Genomic DNA, 18,606 nt, shown 5'->3' with positions numbered 1-18,606 from the left:
TATTTCCCTGCTGAGGAACAGAGGATGATGACGATGGTTATATAACCCAGCTTTTTCTTTTCCTCAAACTGAACTTTTCACAACTCTCGGGTGGCTGAGGAGTGAGTTAATTAAAGATTTAATCAAAGTATGTGACGTACAAGCAAACACTGCTAACAGTTGAATTAGGTTGTAAGAAGTATGTAACAAACACATTCTTCCATTTTTTCCCCCTGCAAGTCAGGTTGAGGATTTTTTTTTTTTTTAAACAAGTTATCTGATAGATGCCTCTTTATAGTCGGGGTATACATGCAGAGATAAAAGAGGCTGCAATCGCTTCAGCTTCATCCTTCGGGGTAAATGCACCCGATTGAGTACATCCATGAAAAATTCTTGTTTTTGCCTCTGACTGGCTCAGACTGTTTTTCTACATGTAGGACGCCATTACAGAAAGGATACAGAAAGGATTCCTACAGCAGAGGCTGCAGCAGAGAACAAGCAACTCCTGTTTTCTGCAAGGTTATATGGCTGCAAGGTTAAATGGCTGTTTCTTGACAATGGTGGATTTTAAAGCCGTTCTCACATACTACGCACTTCATCTGAAAATTTCAAGGAAAGTTCAGGCTGACTTGCTTGTGCGCACATGAACCAATCCCTATCAGGGTGACGTAAAAAGGATGACGTGGAAGTGTCGGACGAGGCAACACAATCTGCCACATTCACAACATACTGAGCAGAACATAGAACAAATCAAGCATTTTCATTACGTGCACAGAGATCGTATCAGACACGCACATAGAGTCAACGGCCGTGTATCGATGGCAGGAAAGGGGTTATAAACATCACCACCTCCTCCTGCTTGCTCTGAGTAAATTTTCCTGAATATTTCTTGCTGCGTTCTCTCGCTGGCCCAACTGACTTCACGTAGCAAAATTTACTAGCGGGCTGGCAAGAAAATCTTGGTATAGTGGGAGTGAAATCATACAAGGCGAAAATATAGATGATTGTTATAATTTCCCATAAATAAATAAAACATTCATACATTAAATGGAGACTCTATGAATAAAATATACGAGAACAAAACAAAACAGACAAGGGCAGTAGCCCGAGCAGACACGAACTATTAACATTTGCTGAGTGGTGCCTGTGTTGGCCAACAGAGGCTCCTGTCCAATCCATTTAACTTGCCTTTCACTCTCTACTCCTTTCAGCTTCATAACAGGCAAGAAGAGCACAGGCTTACCTCAATGTTGCCTGCAGGACTTAATGCTGTCAGGCTTTGAAATGCATGATGCATTCACGATTCATGGTTCACCGTTACCTTGCATTTTCACAAAAAGAATATCACACCAACCAAAGACATGCAGGAAAACAAACTAATCTCCTCACTGGATTTATGAGGACAGAATTCTTCAGGGATCTGCCGGGATAGGACACACTCAAAGGCATGCACAGTTTAAAGCACAAGCAGCTTACCCAATCCTGTAATGTCATCAAACAATCCATTTTCAAACAGACAGATCAGAGACCATAGTGTGCAAGAATGGAAATAAAACAAGAGCAAAACCAAAACAATAGACACGTCAGAGTTTCTTCCAGCGTCTATCCTCAGATTGTCTTGCAGGCTATATCTTTGGTGAAGCCATGGCCTGCAGCAGTGTCTCTGTAACTGTCCTTAAACAGTTTGATATTGACTGAAGAAGTAGTCTGACCTATTACTACGCAGCTCAGACAGACGCATTGCACCTGCAGTGACTCGGCTGTACAAAGGAGCAAGCCAAGATGTAGCCCAGCCCATGCGTCTGTCTCTGCTCTGAACCTCCTACCCCCTCCCTCCGGCTCTCTCCCATCACCCTTTACTCAGCAAAACAATCCCCACTGCCCCACACTGCTCTCGAATGTTCCTCTTTACACAACATTGAGGACACACAAACAGAAGCACACAGCGATAAACACACAGGTGTTACCTTGAGTTTGGGTTTAGTAAAGGTTGACATGTTGCGCAGGCTAATCTGTATAAAGGCACAACATTATTCCAACAAATCAGTAAGAAGTAAATAGAAGTTATCAATCAGAGAAACAAGATTCTTTCAGCTGACAAAACTGCAAAATAAGGATGGAAACATGCTGATTCGTCTTCGCTAATCGAGTTTCAAAACGTGTTGTAGGTAGTTTGCAGCAGCAGCAGAATCACAATGAGTTAGCAGCAGGCTGTTCTATTTCTGCCAGCCAGGCCCAACACAAAAACTAACGGCCCTGGAGGCATGCAGGCCTATTTTCTAATCAGGTCATGGTCAATTTGTAGGCTGCGCAGGTTCAGAGCGGGGTTTTGCTGAACAGAAATATGTAGGTCTTTATTCACTGAAGCTGTGTTAAAATGCTATACAAGTTAATAATTTTACTCAACAGCGAAACAGACAGGCTGATCATAAACGACTGCAGGGCTGATAACGCAGGAAACGACCGACCCCACCCTTTTTCAATGGCCTTCTAATACAATCATCGAATATGTGATGCAAAATGCATTGTGCTAAATGATACATAATGTCTACTTTGCATTACTGAACAACCACTAGCACTTTACAAACACTGACCGGAATGACAACTAGCTTGCGTTCATTTCCTGTTTTGCTCGAGTCCGGCTTTTCAGCTTTACAACGGATGTTAGTGGAGAACACAAACAGACAAGGTAAACTCTAAAAACATGTGTGGTTAGCAGCCATGTTACTGTTTACACATCTTCCAGTTATTTTCCTTTTGTACAAACGTAAAGCTGCAAGCCAAATATCTCTAGATAATCAGGCTGTCTACTGGAGAGAACAATGTGTAAACGTCATATATTCACGTGGCGAAGGCATCAAAAATCTAATTAAACTGCGGCAGCATTGAAGGACTTTTAATTTGCAATGGGAATAACCTGACAAGTATTTTAGGAGCCGTAGCTCACAGACCTGGCCCATTTTGTTCACAAGTTTCTGTAACACAGATTACTCTGGCTTCAGTGCCAACTTTAAAATGTCCAAAACTCCATCAGAGGTTTTTATTTCTGGTCACGTCCTGCAATTCTACTTCTTGAATGCCTTACGAATGGGAAAACACCCGTCATCATCTCGGGAATCAGTATATCTACTGCACAATCTAACGCAGCCAGAATCCCAGAATGCAGCCAAGAGATAATCAGGTTTGTTCATTAGCACAACTCTTCTTCTGATGATATCATAAAAATGTTAAAAACAACACCTCTGCATTATTCTATTTGGGTATTTAAACAGACTATAACGAGAGTTTTACGCCCAATGTTAACATAACGAGTGATTCGTGCATAGAACAAATAAAATCTAATTATTCATTGTTTTTTATTCCCCGGGTTACGGCTGCAACCTTCCCAGTGTTACGGTCTAAGTTAGTGACACGTCTGCTGCAAACAAGTTGAGGATTTTTCTGAGATATTTATGGTCTTGGTCTTGACTCGGTCTCAGTGCACTCTGGTCTCGGTTAGTGTGGTCTTGACTACAACACTATCTGTTTGAGTTACTGCAATGATACAATTAAATGAGTTAAAGGTCATTTCTCCGGTCTTCTATCAAATGGTGCTACCAATCGAGATGTGCTACCATGCCGCTCTGTGCAGCACAGGGAGCTTATTTGAAAGGGACTTTTCATCTATCGAGAAATGCTCCCTCTTAAATCTTAAATCATTTTTAATATTGAGTATCAAAACATCCTTCCCGTGTCCTACAGTACAAATCCAGCGAGTAGTGGTGTTTTCAAGTGATTCTGTACGGGGAGACTAATTTAATATGAGATTTCACTTCCCCTGAAATGTTTAATATGAGAGTCTCACATCTCAAATCTTAGAGGAGCCCGAGCTTGGACTCTCAACTGGTCATCATTGTTCATAATGTGATTCTCTACTTTTAGTCTAACCCCTTGCAATCACTATCTTGTAGAGCAGGGGTGGGCAACTGGCAGCCCGGGGGCCACATGCGGCCCCCATCAACCCTCAATTTTGACATATCAATTAATTGGAAACATGAAGAAAAGATGACAAAATCTGCCATGAAATCGTGAAAACCAGAAATATGTCCATAATAATATTTGATCAGTGGTATATGTTGAGATAAATTTGAGACATAATTGACTGTAATCGTTTTTTGTATTCTACAATGGCCCTCTGGCAGTGAGAATTAAATGAATGTGGCCCCTTGCTGTGACCAAAGTTGCCCATCCCTGTTGTAGAGCCTGTGTCCTGTAGCTTTCTATTTAAATTCCTCTGAGGAGTGGGGGGCTGCTGGTTGGTATGTGAAGAACTTGGCACCACCCTGCCAACAGCCATATGCCGGACAATCATTTGGTGAGGTGTTAGATAAAGCCCTCGTGTTATAACAGCTACAGCCTCTTTTACTGAACCAGAATCATCAAAATGCAAACTATACAGTGTTATCTTTATGTAAATTACTTCCTTCTGTAACTACATTCATTGCGTTGTGGAGATGACAGAGCCTTTTCATTGCCTTTTATGCACTCCATAAAAACGTGTAAGAAAAGATCCAACCATCAGATAACACGTGTAAATGATTAACCATGACACTGTCCATAGTTTAAGAAATGCAGTGTAACAAGAGGACTGACAGCTGAGGCCAAATGCCCCAAAGCTATTCGGCTGCACTGGGCGGCGGCTCCCTATCAGCCATGGCCGACAAATGTACCCCATGCACACCCTTTACATCCATAAAACATCAGGCATTTCATTCATTTATTACAAACACACAATGATCAAACTGCAAAGGAAGACCTATTGCACTCAATATTATTTAATGACATTATTTATCACGCTGTAAGTGTAAGCTATCGTTAGCGGACAAGCTAGCAGATAGCATCTCCTGACAGACCTCTCAGCAACCTGACATTTTACTAGACAAGCAAAAGCATATCGTTGCTCCTTCATAGTAACACAACATTACCCGATATGACAAATACTTGTAACCACCGGTTATTCAACCCTTTTATTAAAACGCAACGCAGGTCAAGGTTCACTTATGTCGTTTAAATGCGATCAAATTTTATATGTTGATCATGTATCTCCACACATCTTACAGAGGAAAACTCACAAGTCGTGTTTGCTGTTATTTTATCTCCTGTAGTGTAAATATCACTCAACAAAAGGGGAGTGTTTGCTGCTAGCTTAGCTCACATTAGCCACCGAGCTAGCCAGAGAGCTATCATTGAATTAACGGAACAGTTAGAAAAGCACCAGCGTCATTGTGAAGGTATTCCGTTTAATTTGCAAAAGATAATTTAACGTAAATGTGTTTTTCATACCTCGGTTTGTTTTCAACGAAGCTTAAGGAGGATGATGTTTGTCCAGGCGGATCGACGACGAAGGACGAGCGGCTGCTCTGGGATGGGTGACTGTTTTTTTTTTTTTTTCTTACCAAATGTGACGTCATTTTCTGCAGCTGTACGGAAATAACCGAGTCTTTCCGGAAAAATACGAAGCTCCTTGACAGTTACGATATCAATAAGAATTGATTTGCTAGTTGATTGTACCATGATTTGGCGTATTTTTCCATTGGCGATCAAGCATTTGATAATTTCTCGAGTTATTTAAGTAATATTTCGAATTATTTGGTCGCTGAGATCTCGGATAAGTGCCTTTTCCCCTTTATTTTTATACAGGGATATTCAACTGTAATACTACGGCACAGGATTAGGGACAGGCATGACAAATAAATAATAATAGGAGGAATATTTTTTTCCATTATGCGCTTCGATAATAAAGTCAAAATGTTGAGTAAACAATCGAAATGTCAGGAATGAAGATACAATACTTTTTTTTAAAATTCGACATCATTCTTGTCAATTCGACTTTATTATCGAAGTGCATAATGGAAAAAAAACCTCCTCTCAATATTTATTTCTCATGACTGTCCCTTATCCTCTTCTGTAATAAAACAAAGGTCCAGTTAGAGACAGTGTGAAAATAAACAGCCCTTCCATACATGAAACTCTGTGTTGTTTGAGGAGTCTTGTCAGCTGACTTCCACGAGGAAAATTCAGACCAGAGTATCAGTGTTCATGTGCTCACATATTGTGGTTTTGCTTTTATTTTCCCACAGAAACTCTCCTCACTGTATATTTCAAACTGTACATTCTCAAACTGAAACACTGACTGTCCCATAAAGTGATTATGTGGTAAAGTTAAAGTGATGTACATTTCACTTGGTGAATTTGTTCTTAAGCTGACGGAATATGACAGAAGCTATAATCCTTCAAGAGAGTTGGCATGACTAATTTAGATGTAGAGTAGAGAGACCCTTTCAAGTCCCGGTGCAGACCAAGTCTGTAATTTGGCCTGGTAGCTGTAGAGGTTCCAGCTCACTTCCTGAAGACTGCTGAGGTGCCCTTGAGCAAGGCACTGAACCCCCATCCTCAGTTCAGAGCGCTCATTGTGTGCAGCCCCCCCCCCCCCCTCACTCTGACATCTCTCCATTCACAGGATTCTGTTTGTGAATTTGTGTATTTCAGCCTGTATGTGTGTAGCATGTTCAACAACAGGGTGTTAAATTTGAATTTCCCCTCGTGTGATTAATGAAGTATATCTTCTTAGAAATAGGAGACGAGGAAACAACACACTAAACATTAAGTCATCTTTGACGCAGGGTTAAAAAAAGGGTTTTATTTCTGCTTGTAGGTTATCCACAGCTGAATAAGTTATTCAGTCTTATACACATCTTATGAAAAAGCTTACAAAGAAGTATTTGGAATATTTATTCTTATTCTACAGAAATAGTTTGTGAAACTGTAAATACAAAATCACTGTTTTGACACACACTGTCTTGTGATAGCACCAATGTTCCTGCTTCCTTCAGTCAAGGAGGAGCGGTACATTCAATTACAACTTCTATTATGAATATGGACGGCTTTGGCTACAGAGATATATATTAATGAAAAAATAACCTAAAAAGATTTAGTTCATACTAGACACAATATGGTGAGTTTCCTGTTAATTCTGGCATTAAAGACATGAAACTTTTCATTTGACTAGCTAAGGCTTGTCAGAAAGAAACGGATGAAACTATTGTCATTTTTTCTCAATTAAGTCCAAACTGACATTCGCCCATCACGCATTTATTAAAGGTTTATTTGGGGCTTTTTAGGTCTTTATTGGAGAGACAGGACAGTGGGTAGAGTCAGGGATCGGGAGAGATAGCGTAGGGGACAACATGCTGGAGTGGAGCCACAGGTCTGGTTTGAACCTGGGCCACCTGCTTGGAGGACCACAGCCTCCGCACATGGGGTGGACAAACTAAACACTAGGCCACAGGCGCCCCTCCATTATGCATTTTTAAGACAACATTCAGTTTAAATAGGCACAATCAAAAGTTGCTCTTATAAATTATACTTAGTTGTTTTTGGTTTTAAATCTCAACAATTGATGATTGTGAACAGTTAGAAGCAATCAATAAAAAGAAGTTGGATGTGTCAGTGTAACCAGGGAAACCGGGGACATTTCTTTTTTGACTCTGTCTCTATATATCTGTGTATTTTATATTTATGTATTCTTGCAATTGGTGTCCTTTTTCATTCTCTTTAATTTTTATGTTTCCTGTTAATTTAGTAAAAACTTTCAGCACTAAAAGAGGACAAGTTAGCAGCTGACCTGCAGCAACCAAAAAATGTCTTCAAAGAGATCTTGGAGCTCCTCACACTCAGAACAGAAGAAATGTTCAGCTGCTGTATATATAGGACGGTAAAAGACAATCGTTATGGTCGAGACAGCTACATAGTTTCCCATTGCATAAATATGACAAAATAAAAGACAAATACGACACAGGCTCTGTTGTACTTGATGTCACCATGTTGTTTAAAGGTCACATATCCTCCTCCTCTTCAACCAGTGTAAATGTGTAAAGTCTCAGAGCTCCCTCAAACATGCATGTGAAGTTTCTTGTTCTAAATCCACTCTGATCCTGTATTTGATCATGTCTATAAACCCCTCTATTTCAGCCCTGCTCAGAACAGGCTGTTTCTGTGTCTGTACCTTTAAATATGTAAATGAGCTGTGTCCGCCACGCCCCCTTTCTGGACGGGCTTGGGTGTACTCTGGCTTTCTCGCTCCATGTACTATTGTTTACGGTGAGAAGGCAGACTCAGAGGACAGAACAAACACCTAGCTGTGGGAGTGTCACCCACCTGGGGGAGGGGTTACTGCCCTTTGTGATGTCATGAAGGGAATATCTCCAAACGGCCTGTTTGAGCACACATTTTCTGAAAAGTGGAGCAGGCTGAAGACAGAGAGGATGGACTTTTCTCATCATTGGGGGGTTTGTAGACGGATATATATATTAATGTTAGAGAAACATGGTGAAGTGGATTTTACAGAATAGGTGACCTTTAAAATCACCCACTGTTGCAGCAATATTCTCTAGTTGTTTTGTGTAGTGTTAAAAAGCAAAGCTGGTGTGATGAGGCACCATGTTAACGGCGTAATTGGGCAAACATATTTGAACTCTACATTTAAGAGCTTTTTTATGACAAAGGATTTCCATGTCGATAAAACTTTTTGATTAAAAGGCATATGCTATAAATCCGTTCTAAACAAATCTTTACTAAAACAAGTCTTCCGTTCTCTCAGCCAACAGCGATGCTGCTCTTCACACATGTATGAGAAAAGCAACCATCCTCCTGACAAACATTGGGCTGTGACGGTACAGTTTGGGAATGTGTGCGTGTAATAATACAGTCATACAGTCTGACTCTCAGATGGGCGAGGGGGCTCGCAGTGAGCTGCTCAGAGCTACATCTCCAAACACGTTAGCATACGAGGCTTTGAGGAACTGCACGTAGTTCTGCAGGCTCCGGTTGGTGCTGTCCGACTGCTCCAGCCGATCCTTCACGTCCTGTAATCTGCTCTGGTACCGCCGCTCCACCTGTTGGTCACAAACACACCTTACATATCTACTGGCACAGCTGACGGGCTCAGACTCTGAAAACTATCAACGGAAACCTCTACCTCCTCTTTGCTGCGCTGCAGTTGGTTGATTTCGGAGGTCGTCCTGCTCAGTTGTGTCTCCAGGTCCAGGATCTTAGACTGAGTGGAGCGCTCTTTGGTGGCAGCTCGTTCTCTGGTCACTGACATCTGGAGTTTCAAGACACATTGGAGTCAATTAATGGGTACCAATAAGGAAACACAATTAACGTTACAGTTGTGTACACACATGTAAGCAGTGCTTAAGACAGAAAACACACAGCATAAAGTATGAGTATGAGTAAATTCAGAGGTCTCGTTTCTGGTGCAGCAGCTCTAATGACAAATGCCACAGTCTTCTTTGTATGGGCATTTTTTTTAAACAGTTGTTGTCAGTTTGCAGACCTGTTGTCGAGCATCCTCCAGAGCCTCCTCCAGCTTTCGGCTCAACAGCGAACATTCCCGTGATTTGTCCTCCAGGCGGAGCTGGTTGCTGTGGATGGTGTCTTCACGTTTGGTTACAACCACCAGCAGGTCGCTGTTCTGACTGCCAGCCTCCTCCAGCTTCCTGCAAGATCACAACAACAGGACCCGTATTACGATACACTATACCTGACTTACTTTGAGAGTACATAGCTTCACTTAGGATGGGAAATGTTAACAAATTAAGGCTGAAAACACCTTCACTGGAGTTGTTTTGCTGCAAATTCATCGACTTCATGTCAGTATTATACTTCTCATACGTCCCCTAAAGACCCAAACCCCAAACCTGGAGTGTGATTGTCCAGAAAAAAGAAGGTTGTGTGCAAATTGTCACAGCAGAAGTGTTGACTGACCTTTCCAAGCTGTCGACTCTGTGCTGCAGCTGTCTGTTCTCCTCCATCAGCAGCTTGTTCTTCTGTCTGAGAAGCTCCATCTGGCTGCTCTGAGTCTCCACCTAACACAACACAAGACAAGTCTTTGATAACAAGACCTGGACTATTTGTTTTTCTTCTTAAAGCTACACTAAACAAACACATCCTGCATTTGTAGTGGCTGACAACATAATCTATCAGGGTTGATGTGATATTTAAAGAGGACATACTATCCTCCTTTTCCACCTTTTCAAACAGTCCCCTGTGGTCTAAATGAAACATCTGTGCTGTGCTTTAGTCAAACTATAACATGAATCAGGCACCAGAGGAGGTTTGTGACCCTGTATAAACCAGCTCTCTCAGAACGCTCCGTTTTGGTGTGTGTGTCTGAGTTTTCCCTGTAGACGTCGATCCTCTGTAGCGAGAATAAAAATGGCAGACCTGCACAAAAGTTTTGTTCTAGTCTGGGGGTGGAGTCCATGGGTGGAGATACAAGGGGAGGGGAGGGGACTTTTTTTTTTACCAGAATCCCACTGTGACATCACAAGGAGAGCACATTTGAAACGGAGCATTTTTCTCTGTGTTGTAAGACTTATGCAGACCACAAACAAAGGACTGGATGGATTTATTTCACATTTTGTGGGTCTTCTAGACACTCAGGTTACCCAAATATATGTTCAAAAACACTGTAGAAGTGGATTTTTCAGAATATGTCCCCTTTAAAGAAAAGCCTTTAGTTCATGAAATCAATATGTAATGTGTCCAAAGATGACATAAAATTAAGTCTGCAACTTATGTTCGATTAGATTTAGTACTTGGATTCAGTGCACTCCAGGAAAGGAAGCCCTCACAAAGTATTAACCAGAGTGTCCTGGTAACTGACTTCTTACATCAGCACTTTGTTATTTTGTGATGCTAACGTGAGTGTGACTGTTGTGACCTTCATGCGGAGATCCGTCAGTGTCGTGCTGAGCTCCTTGCTGCGTCTCTCTTGGCTGCGCTCCCTCTCCTGAGCCTCCTGCAGCTGCACTTTGGAGCGTCTTAAAGCTTCAGGGAGAGGCTCCAGCTCCGTTAGCCGACCCAGCAGCTGCCTGCGCAGCTCCTCGACCTCCTTCTCCAGCTCCGCCCGCACCGCCTGCGCCTCCTGCTCCGCCTGAGCCAGCCGGGCACGGTACTCATCTGCCTCAGCGCGCGTATTTCCAACCTGTGAGGCAAAGGTTGAATTAAAGAAAGAAAAAGACAAATAGAGTCATGTTTGTTTCTAGTTAATCAAAAATCCTGTAACAGAAAGGTCCATCTCTGTAGGGATCCTTTCTGTGATTTTAGAATAACAATCTGAGTCAGTCAGAGACAAAACCAAGAAACTTGAGTGGACTTTCTCTGACTGGCAGAATGATGCTGCAGCCATTACAGCCAGTCTCACGGCTGCAGGATAAAGAAATCTACTGCAGCAATTCAAAACGTGTTGTACAAGAGTCTCTGCAGAAGTACAACCTGCTGTGCTGTCACGGTCTCATTGGGTTTAACAAAGAAGTTTTCACACACCTGGATCTTATAGCTGTCCACCAGGCTCTCATACTGCTGGATGGAAGCTTTGACCTGCTGGAGCTCAGACTGAGACAAGGCCAGCTTCTCCTCCACTGTCGACGCTGTTGCCTGATGGATTATTTCATAGTTATTAAATTAACATGACAGTCCCCCCTCCTAATGTAATACAAGTCAGTTTAAGTGGATCAGGGTTTGAGAAACAGGACAGGAAGGACACTGTCCTACGTAGAAAATAATTCTCAGCTCTCTGTGGACCGTCAGGTGTCCCACCTTGAGGGTCTGCTTCTCCAGTTTGGCTGCAGTGCCCTCTGTGGTCAGAGCGTGCAGGTGATCCAGCAGAGCTTCTCTCTCCACTCGACTCTTCTCCTCCGAGCTCTGCAGCTGCTCCGTCAGCTCCGCTACACGGCTGCAACACATCACACCGCAGCTGTCATGTTTTCATTCATTAATGACGACAAGACAGGAGTTCAGAACCAGAAGCAACACTTACTTTTCACAGGTTGATAAACAAAGTCTGATGATTTGAGGGATAATATTTGGATGTTTCTAATGAGCAAACCACCAGTGCAAACAGATTCATTCACAGGCCTGACATATCAGATCTTACAGGTTTTTACACCGCTGTAAGAGGAGGATTCAGGCGCTTTCAGAGTGTCTCACTAAGCTAATCTAGTCTAATTTGTTATTTTAGAAGCAATCAACAATCAATCAAAATAAAAAAAGTTTACATGACCATCAGAGATTCTTAGGGACTTGGAATACAGTGACTATGATCTCAAAAATCTTGCGTCAAAGAGGATGTTTTATGGCTGAGATATCAATTCACAAGATGTAAGAAACTATTTGCAGTGAGGTTGTCAAAATATCTGATACTTCAATAATATTCAATGCAATGCTTTAAAACGATACACTTTATGAACACTCATGGCCGATAAGATTGAAAACTACCACCGATTATTCATACTTTAACCCAAATTTGATGCAAGCGAGAGAGAGAGAGAGAGAGAGAGAGAAGTGGAGGTCATTTCAAATTCACAGGTCAGCAAATTTGACATTTCTTAAGTCCTTTTGGAGTCTCAAAAAGATTAGAAAGTTACATTGATGTGTCTTTCAAACAGACAGAGAGCGGAGGAGGTGACTGTCTAAATTGCAAAATATGTTGCCACATTTCGGAACTGAAACATATTTATGCAATCTAGACTGTGCAGGAGTTTGCCTGCAATTTTTGGTCATTTAAAAACAAAACAATAGCCAGTATTGGGTCTCTTAGACTTCTATATTTGCTGCTGTGGCATTTAAACAGGTATTGATATCAGGTGACAGGTTTAATTTTCACTGTTATCGTTTTAAATTGTTGTATCGTTCCATTTAAAACTTCACAGAATAATAAAGAGTGAATGTATAAATTGTCAGCAGAGCTGTCCCTTCCCTGCATGACATTAGTGAGTTGTTTTTCAGATGTTTAAGACTCCTCAATGCAAACTAAACCAGGTGTTTATACAAAGAAATCTCCAGACTCACGGCATCTGATAATCACAAAAACAAGCTGCTTTTACCTTTTCATCAATGAAACCTCGATCTCCAGTTTACTCTTTTCTCTCACTTCTTGTGCATGTCGACTCTGCCAGCTCTCCGCTGCATTCAGCGCTTCGGTCACCTGTTGCTCCTGGAGGAATAAAAACAAACTTCATGAGTCTCATTTGGGAGATTTGCTTGATTCAGACAGACAGAGAGAACATGTGGGTGTTTGTAGAGAATGAACACAAAGACACATGAATGCCAAAGGAAACAAGAGGACAGTTCATGATGGATTGTTTGTCAAATATATGGCCTATAACCTCATTAATATATAAACCTAACATGTCTGTGTCTTGAGCGGTCTGTGACTGATCTTTCCAGTCCGTACCAAGTTCAGTAGCTGGACGCTGAGCTGGCCTGCGGTGCCCTCGCTGCGCTCCGCTCTCTGTTTCTGAGCTCTGGTGGCTCGTTTCAGAGCCTCTCTGTCTGAACTCGCCTGCTGCTTCATCCTCTCCAGCTGCTCCTTCAGACACTCTAGCTCCGCCTTCTGCTGATAGGCTGCTCGCTCCAGATTCTGGACAGATAAAAAGCCAAAATCAAACATCATAACGGGATGGTTTCACACTGCTGTCTGTTTCCAGAGCTGTGTATTAACAATGGTTACAACATTGTGCGACTGCAGCAGCCTTGACACATGCAGACATACAGAGCATGACAAACCTTTATCTGCACAGAGAGCCGGTTGTTTTCAGCCTCTTTACTCCGGAGCTGTCCTTGTAAATGAGCTCTTGTCGACTCCAGACTCTTCGACAGCTCAGACGTGCTCTTTGCGTTTTCCTTTTTCATAAAAAAACCACACATTATGCATCACATACATTCACATCCTGCAACAAGACAAAGAGATGAAACACCAACAGCTGTACCTTCTCAGAGTCGAGGAGTTTGCAGAGCTGATTGAGCTCTCTGTCTTTCTCTTGAAGTTTCACCACAAGATGCTTCAAAAAGAAGAAGAGCACATTTCAAACACAGGAGGAGAAGTCATCATGTCTTATATGCAGATGAAAAGAAACCACTCAAGAAGGGAAAATACTAAATCAGCATGAAACAGAAAGGTAGCCAGCATAGCGTAAACTCACTGCATGTTCTGCCTCTGTTTCGGCCAGTGTCTTCAGTAAAGCTTCTTTCTGCTCTGACAAACGAACCATCTCCACCTGCTCACAAAAAGTAACACAACAAATAACCATTAGTTAAAATTCCACAGAAAATGTTGCAGAAATGTCTTTATGGCTGATAATAAAAACACATCCAAAAAAAGAGCCATCAAAGACTGTCAGCCATCCGCAAACTGAAAGGACTCTACGCTGCCCCCCCATCTCCTCCTGCTGCTATATCAGAGCATGATCCATCTTACTGTACTGTTCCACCTGCTTCTTTAACATGTTGTCTGTAAAAACAAGGCCAAACTCACACGCATCACAACCACAGCTGCCAGAATAAACGGTCTCCTCACACCCAACCTAACAGAACTCAATAACAGGGCCATCACACGCATTGCAACCTCAATAGTACAGGACATCACACACCCACTGAACACTCACCTCGCCCCACTTCCCTCAGGACGGAGGTATAGAGGTGCAGAAAGACTCGCCTCGGGAGGAGCCTGATCGCTGCGGTTATAGCGGCCCTAAACAAAAGGCCTCGCTGAACAGGCCAGAGTGGGAACTCTTGACCTTTTGTCTATCTCTGTTTGTGTTATACTCTGTTTTCTGTGTATAAATGTTCTTTGGTGGGACAGTAACGGTGCTGTGGAAAAGAATTTCCCCTTGGGGACAATAAAGTCTAAAGTCTAATACACAGAGAACAAGAATCGACTTTACATACAGCGGGGAATCAGCAGGGAATTTGACTCCTTGGTGTTTGGTTACAGATTTGAAAATGCATTTCAGACACAGTACCTGTGAGCCGTGCTGCTCTCTGAGAAGGTGTCGCAGTGTTCGGTTTGTGGCCTCAAACGTCTCCAGTTTCTGCAGCAGCAAATCCTTTTGACGAGCCAAGACCGAAGACTCAGATCCGGAGAGTTTCTTCTGCTGAGATGGAGAGATGAGAGAAACAGATCCTTAAACTCTTTAATACATTATCATTTCACGATGAATCATTTCACTTGACTGGCGTGGACGTTTTATGAATGTTCCTGTAAACACAGACCGAGGACAAACACTGAGTTCATACTCACATCGCCGCTCCCTCGGCACAGTTTGGAGACCGACTCTCGCAGCTCGGAAACTTGTTTTGCAGCTGCCGTCCCGTCCACCTCAGCCTCCATCAGCTTCCTGAGCAGAGTGTCTTTATCTTTGTTCACTGCGTCTCTGTCTAATCTGTGACGACAGAAAGACAGATTCTTTCTGATATAAACCTTTGTATGACTTATTGTAGCACCAGTAATCCTTGTAGAGATTCCTGGTTATTAATAAAGTCTCATGTGAAGCTCTGTGAGAGGGGAGTATGATATCTACCTGCTGTAGTCGCCCTCTTCCATCATCTTCTCCATGGAGTGACGTAGTCGAGTGTTCTCTCGCTCCGTCTCTTCCAGCTCCTTCGTCACCTCCACCAGCTCCTCCTCCTGCTCGGCGATCACCCGCTGGGAGACGCTCAGCTGCTCCGACTGTCGCTCCAGCAGCTGCTCCTTCTTCCGCAGCTCCACCTACAAACACAAACACACAAAACACAAAATGTGACCAATCTTAAGGTTTATCCATGACGGACCTGCTCAGAGGGACAAACTCACCTCGTTCTTCAGAGAGCTGACTTCGGTCATCAAGCTGTCGATCTTCTTCTCATACTGGCTGATTCTCCCGTGCAGACCCTCCTCTTCCTCTGATGTGAGGTCAGCCAATCGCAGCGCAGACTGGGAATGTTCAGGTTCAGGTTCAGGTTCAGGGTGCGGCAGTGAGATCTCAAGGCGGTGTGATGGCCCCTAGGTGCAAACAACACTTAAATAATAAAACCACTCATCTTTGGCTGGATGAATATTTAACAATGCAAAGACAAAATGAATCTCAAGTGGATGTGATTTGGGGCATTGGTAGCCTAGTGGTTAGTGCACCCGCACCATGTACAGAGGCCATGGTCCTGTAAGCAGGCGGCCCAAGTTCCAAACCGACCCGTGGCTCCTTTCCCTCTCCCCGATGTCTGACTCTATCCACTGTCCTATCTCTAAAAAAAAGGCATACAAATCTAAAAAATAAACCTTAAACCTAATTTGAATCTTAAGAACGTGTTACCTCCCACATGTGTGTGGCGTCCCGTATGGAGGCCTTTCCTGGGGGTATCCATGGCACTCGAGTTTTGACCTTGGCTGTGGGATGAAGGATTCCTCTGTCGGCTTTGGCCTTGCTCTTTGAAAGGCAGAAACATGTGAACAAAAATGAGTGGAATGAGTAGCACAAGACTTTTGTTAAGTTAATAAAAGAGAAAAGTATCAAAGGGTGCATATCCAACCTGTGGTGTCCTGGTAGGACTGGTCCTCTTGCTCTGCACGTGAACATGGACGGGTGTCGCATCATCAACATGCACATGAATAGGAGGCGAACTTGACCGAATTCTCATTGTTTTCCTCTGGAGAAACACAAGACGACAAGTTTCTCTGTTCACATCATCACAATTTCATTTAGTAAGATCTGTCAAACGGATGACATGAAAATCTGAGAGGGTTTAAGGTGCAGCAGATTAAGTCCATGCAAAAATATGTACACGTATAGTCATCTACTATCCCCCTAGATATGAGGTTAAAGTTTCTATAACAGTATATCTGGGATTTTAATTGCAAGACATTTGTGTAATTGCTGTCCTAAATATAAAACCATCATAAAGGGAAAGTCGTGGTATTTTATAGTTAACTCATAAGTCATTTTATTTTCTGAATTTTGCAAAGTGTGTGTCTTTGGAATTGAAAATATGGACTATATAAATCAAAGACTTTAAGGGAAAATAAAGTGTAACCTCAAAGTTTGAAGCCAACACAAACCAATCCCTTTCATAATAAATAATAACTTAAATCAAAAATGGTAACATCTTCACAAAACAGTCATGCTATAAATATACAACACATACATTAATACTGTTGCATGTAAGCAAATAAATTCGGCTCTATTTATGATAATTGTGGAGGGAGTTTTAGTCTTTAAAAGGTATTTTAGCAACATTTATGTTATACATTAGCCTTAAACTAGCTTGACCAGCTAACCCTGACAGTAGTTCGTTCAGCCTCTCTGTTATTTTAACACGTTATTAAAGTCTTACCATATGAGAAACCACAACACGCTGGTGAGGACTTATAAATATAATTCATGAGCAAAACAGAAATCTTTTAGCAGGCAAATAACGCAGGTAATCGTGAAAGTCTGTGTTTAGGAAAGCTTGGACAAACTTCAACAGATAGTGACGCTAACGTCTCTCTGATTGGATCGTTTAAAGCACGTGATCTGCGTCTCCGACTGTGATTGGGTTAGAGTCGAAATTCTAACGTTCCTTAGCAACACCCTCAACTCAACAAGCTTGGGTAGGATCAGAGATACTCAGTGGGTTAAGATAGTTACCCCCCTTTTCGTGTTCACATTCACATAACGGAACGAACGGAACCTAAAAAACAGAAATACAAATCTGTTGACGAACAGGTGTTTTAATTATTTCTCTTTAACCGTATTTTTGTTGGGAATACCCACAGAAAACACGTAACTGAAACCTTAATAAAAGGATCATCGTGAAGAGGCGCCCCGAGTCGACATGCAGTACTTACACTTGGCCGCTGGGTGTCGACAAATTACAATTTATTTTCCTTCGTTCAGGCATAAAACCAACCAACTCAGTTTGTACCAATAAATCTGCTTAATTAAAATAAAGCCTAATACTCTACTGTTAAATATAAAGGAGGCGTTAGATACAGGGCTCTTCTATGCATGATACAGTGCATATAAATAGTTTATTGGAAGTTTAAATCAGCACTAACATCGTTACACATTTAGTGTAAGATTTTTTTTTCTCATAGTCCACACAGCTCCTACATTGCTCCTTTGTGTCTTATTTTTGATATTTGATATTTTTAAATTATATTTTATATATTGTATTAGCTTCTTATACTGTATTATTTAAGTTGTTGCTAGTTCTGCGTTATAATTGTTTAGCACCAATACACTAAGTCAAATTCCTTGTATGTGTAAATGTACTTGGCAATAAAACCAGATTCTGATTCTGAGAAAGTAACAATAATAATACAAATCTGTATTATCATGCTGACACTGGAAATGTTCACTGTGACTGCTAAAGAGCAGACAGTACTCAGGATTTATAATATTGTATATACTATAAGTCTTCTAATTATATATATAGATCAAGTGTTTCAACCTGGTTTAGTTTCATATTATTTTATTTGAGAACCGTACTGACAGTTTACGGTTCCTTTTGCATAAAATCTGAGCCTGCAAGATGTTTCATGTAATTCAAAAGTTAAATACGTAGCTTGTGAATCTTAATGTTCCTAGTATTAACAGCTTATGTTTCTTTATTCTGATAAAGATCAAAATATAATATTTGATATGAAGTCAGCTCGTGAGCAAATCAATCAAGTAAAACTGACAGTATAAATGTGTCATTCTTCATTAATCTGAAGTGAATTAAGAAATTATTTATTTTTCATTTAGAAACCTTAATGAAACAATTGGATTTGAATGCATTTGCACA

At 41.7% G+C, this 18,606-nt stretch overlaps 2 protein-coding genes across 11 annotated transcripts in view; both read right to left on the bottom strand.

Annotated features, from left to right (window-relative positions):
- Positions 1-5,412, bottom strand: part of sptan1 (spectrin alpha, non-erythrocytic 1) — a 35,757-nt gene extending 30,345 nt beyond the window's left edge. For 6 of the 7 annotated variants that reach the window (XM_061060599.1, XM_061060601.1, XM_061060600.1 and 3 more), the window contains exon 1: positions 1,456-1,500. In XM_061060599.1, coding sequence (XP_060916582.1) covers positions 1,456-1,485 — 30 coding nt within the window. In that variant the 5' untranslated portion in view covers positions 1,486-1,500. Of the gene's footprint in view, positions 1-1,455; positions 1,501-5,301 lie in introns of those variants that run through there. The other variant, XM_061060603.1, reaches the window with a different exon arrangement.
- A 1,233-nt stretch (positions 5,413-6,645) lies between these two features.
- odf2a (outer dense fiber of sperm tails 2a) lies at positions 6,646-17,312 on the bottom strand. 4 transcript variants are annotated; one of them, XM_061060607.1, is made up of 19 exons: positions 17,170-17,312; positions 16,369-16,485; positions 16,152-16,265; positions 15,656-15,844; positions 15,384-15,571; positions 15,104-15,245; positions 14,826-14,957; positions 14,007-14,081; positions 13,794-13,865; positions 13,591-13,707; positions 13,259-13,444; positions 12,909-13,018; positions 11,623-11,779; positions 11,350-11,460; positions 10,745-11,008; positions 9,787-9,887; positions 9,356-9,518; positions 8,996-9,121; positions 6,646-8,912 (listed from the first exon to the last, which is right to left on the bottom strand). In XM_061060607.1, exons 1-19 carry the CDS (start codon positions 17,170-17,172, stop codon positions 8,742-8,744), a joined length of 2,538 nt encoding a protein of 845 aa, XP_060916590.1. In that variant the 5' UTR covers positions 17,173-17,312; the 3' UTR covers positions 6,646-8,741. The 4 variants fall into 4 exon arrangements, with proteins under 4 accessions (XP_060916590.1, XP_060916592.1, XP_060916591.1 ...); XM_061060609.1 differs by having other exon boundaries at positions 11,623-11,758; XM_061060608.1 differs by having other exon boundaries at positions 14,826-14,954.
- Between the last annotated feature and the right edge of the window lie 1,294 nt (positions 17,313-18,606).

This window comes from Labrus mixtus, chromosome 17, assembly GCF_963584025.1.
Source record: "Labrus mixtus chromosome 17, fLabMix1.1, whole genome shotgun sequence".
Lineage (NCBI taxonomy): Eukaryota > Metazoa > Chordata > Actinopteri > Labriformes > Labridae > Labrus > Labrus mixtus.
The sequence above is the reverse complement of the archived record's forward strand: the minus strand, read 5'-3'. Positions and strand labels throughout refer to the sequence as shown.

Excerpts from the sequence above, each read along its gene's own strand:
- odf2a (XM_061060607.1), bottom strand. Across the intron at positions 15,572-15,655 it reads TCAGCTCTCTGAAGAACGAG|GTGGAGCTGCGGAAGAAGGA; the intron begins GTGAGTTTGTCC and ends TTGTGTTTGTAG. Across the intron at positions 13,866-14,006 it reads AAACAGAGGCAGAACATGCA|CATCTTGTGGTGAAACTTCA; the intron begins GTGAGTTTACGC and ends TTCTTTTTGAAG.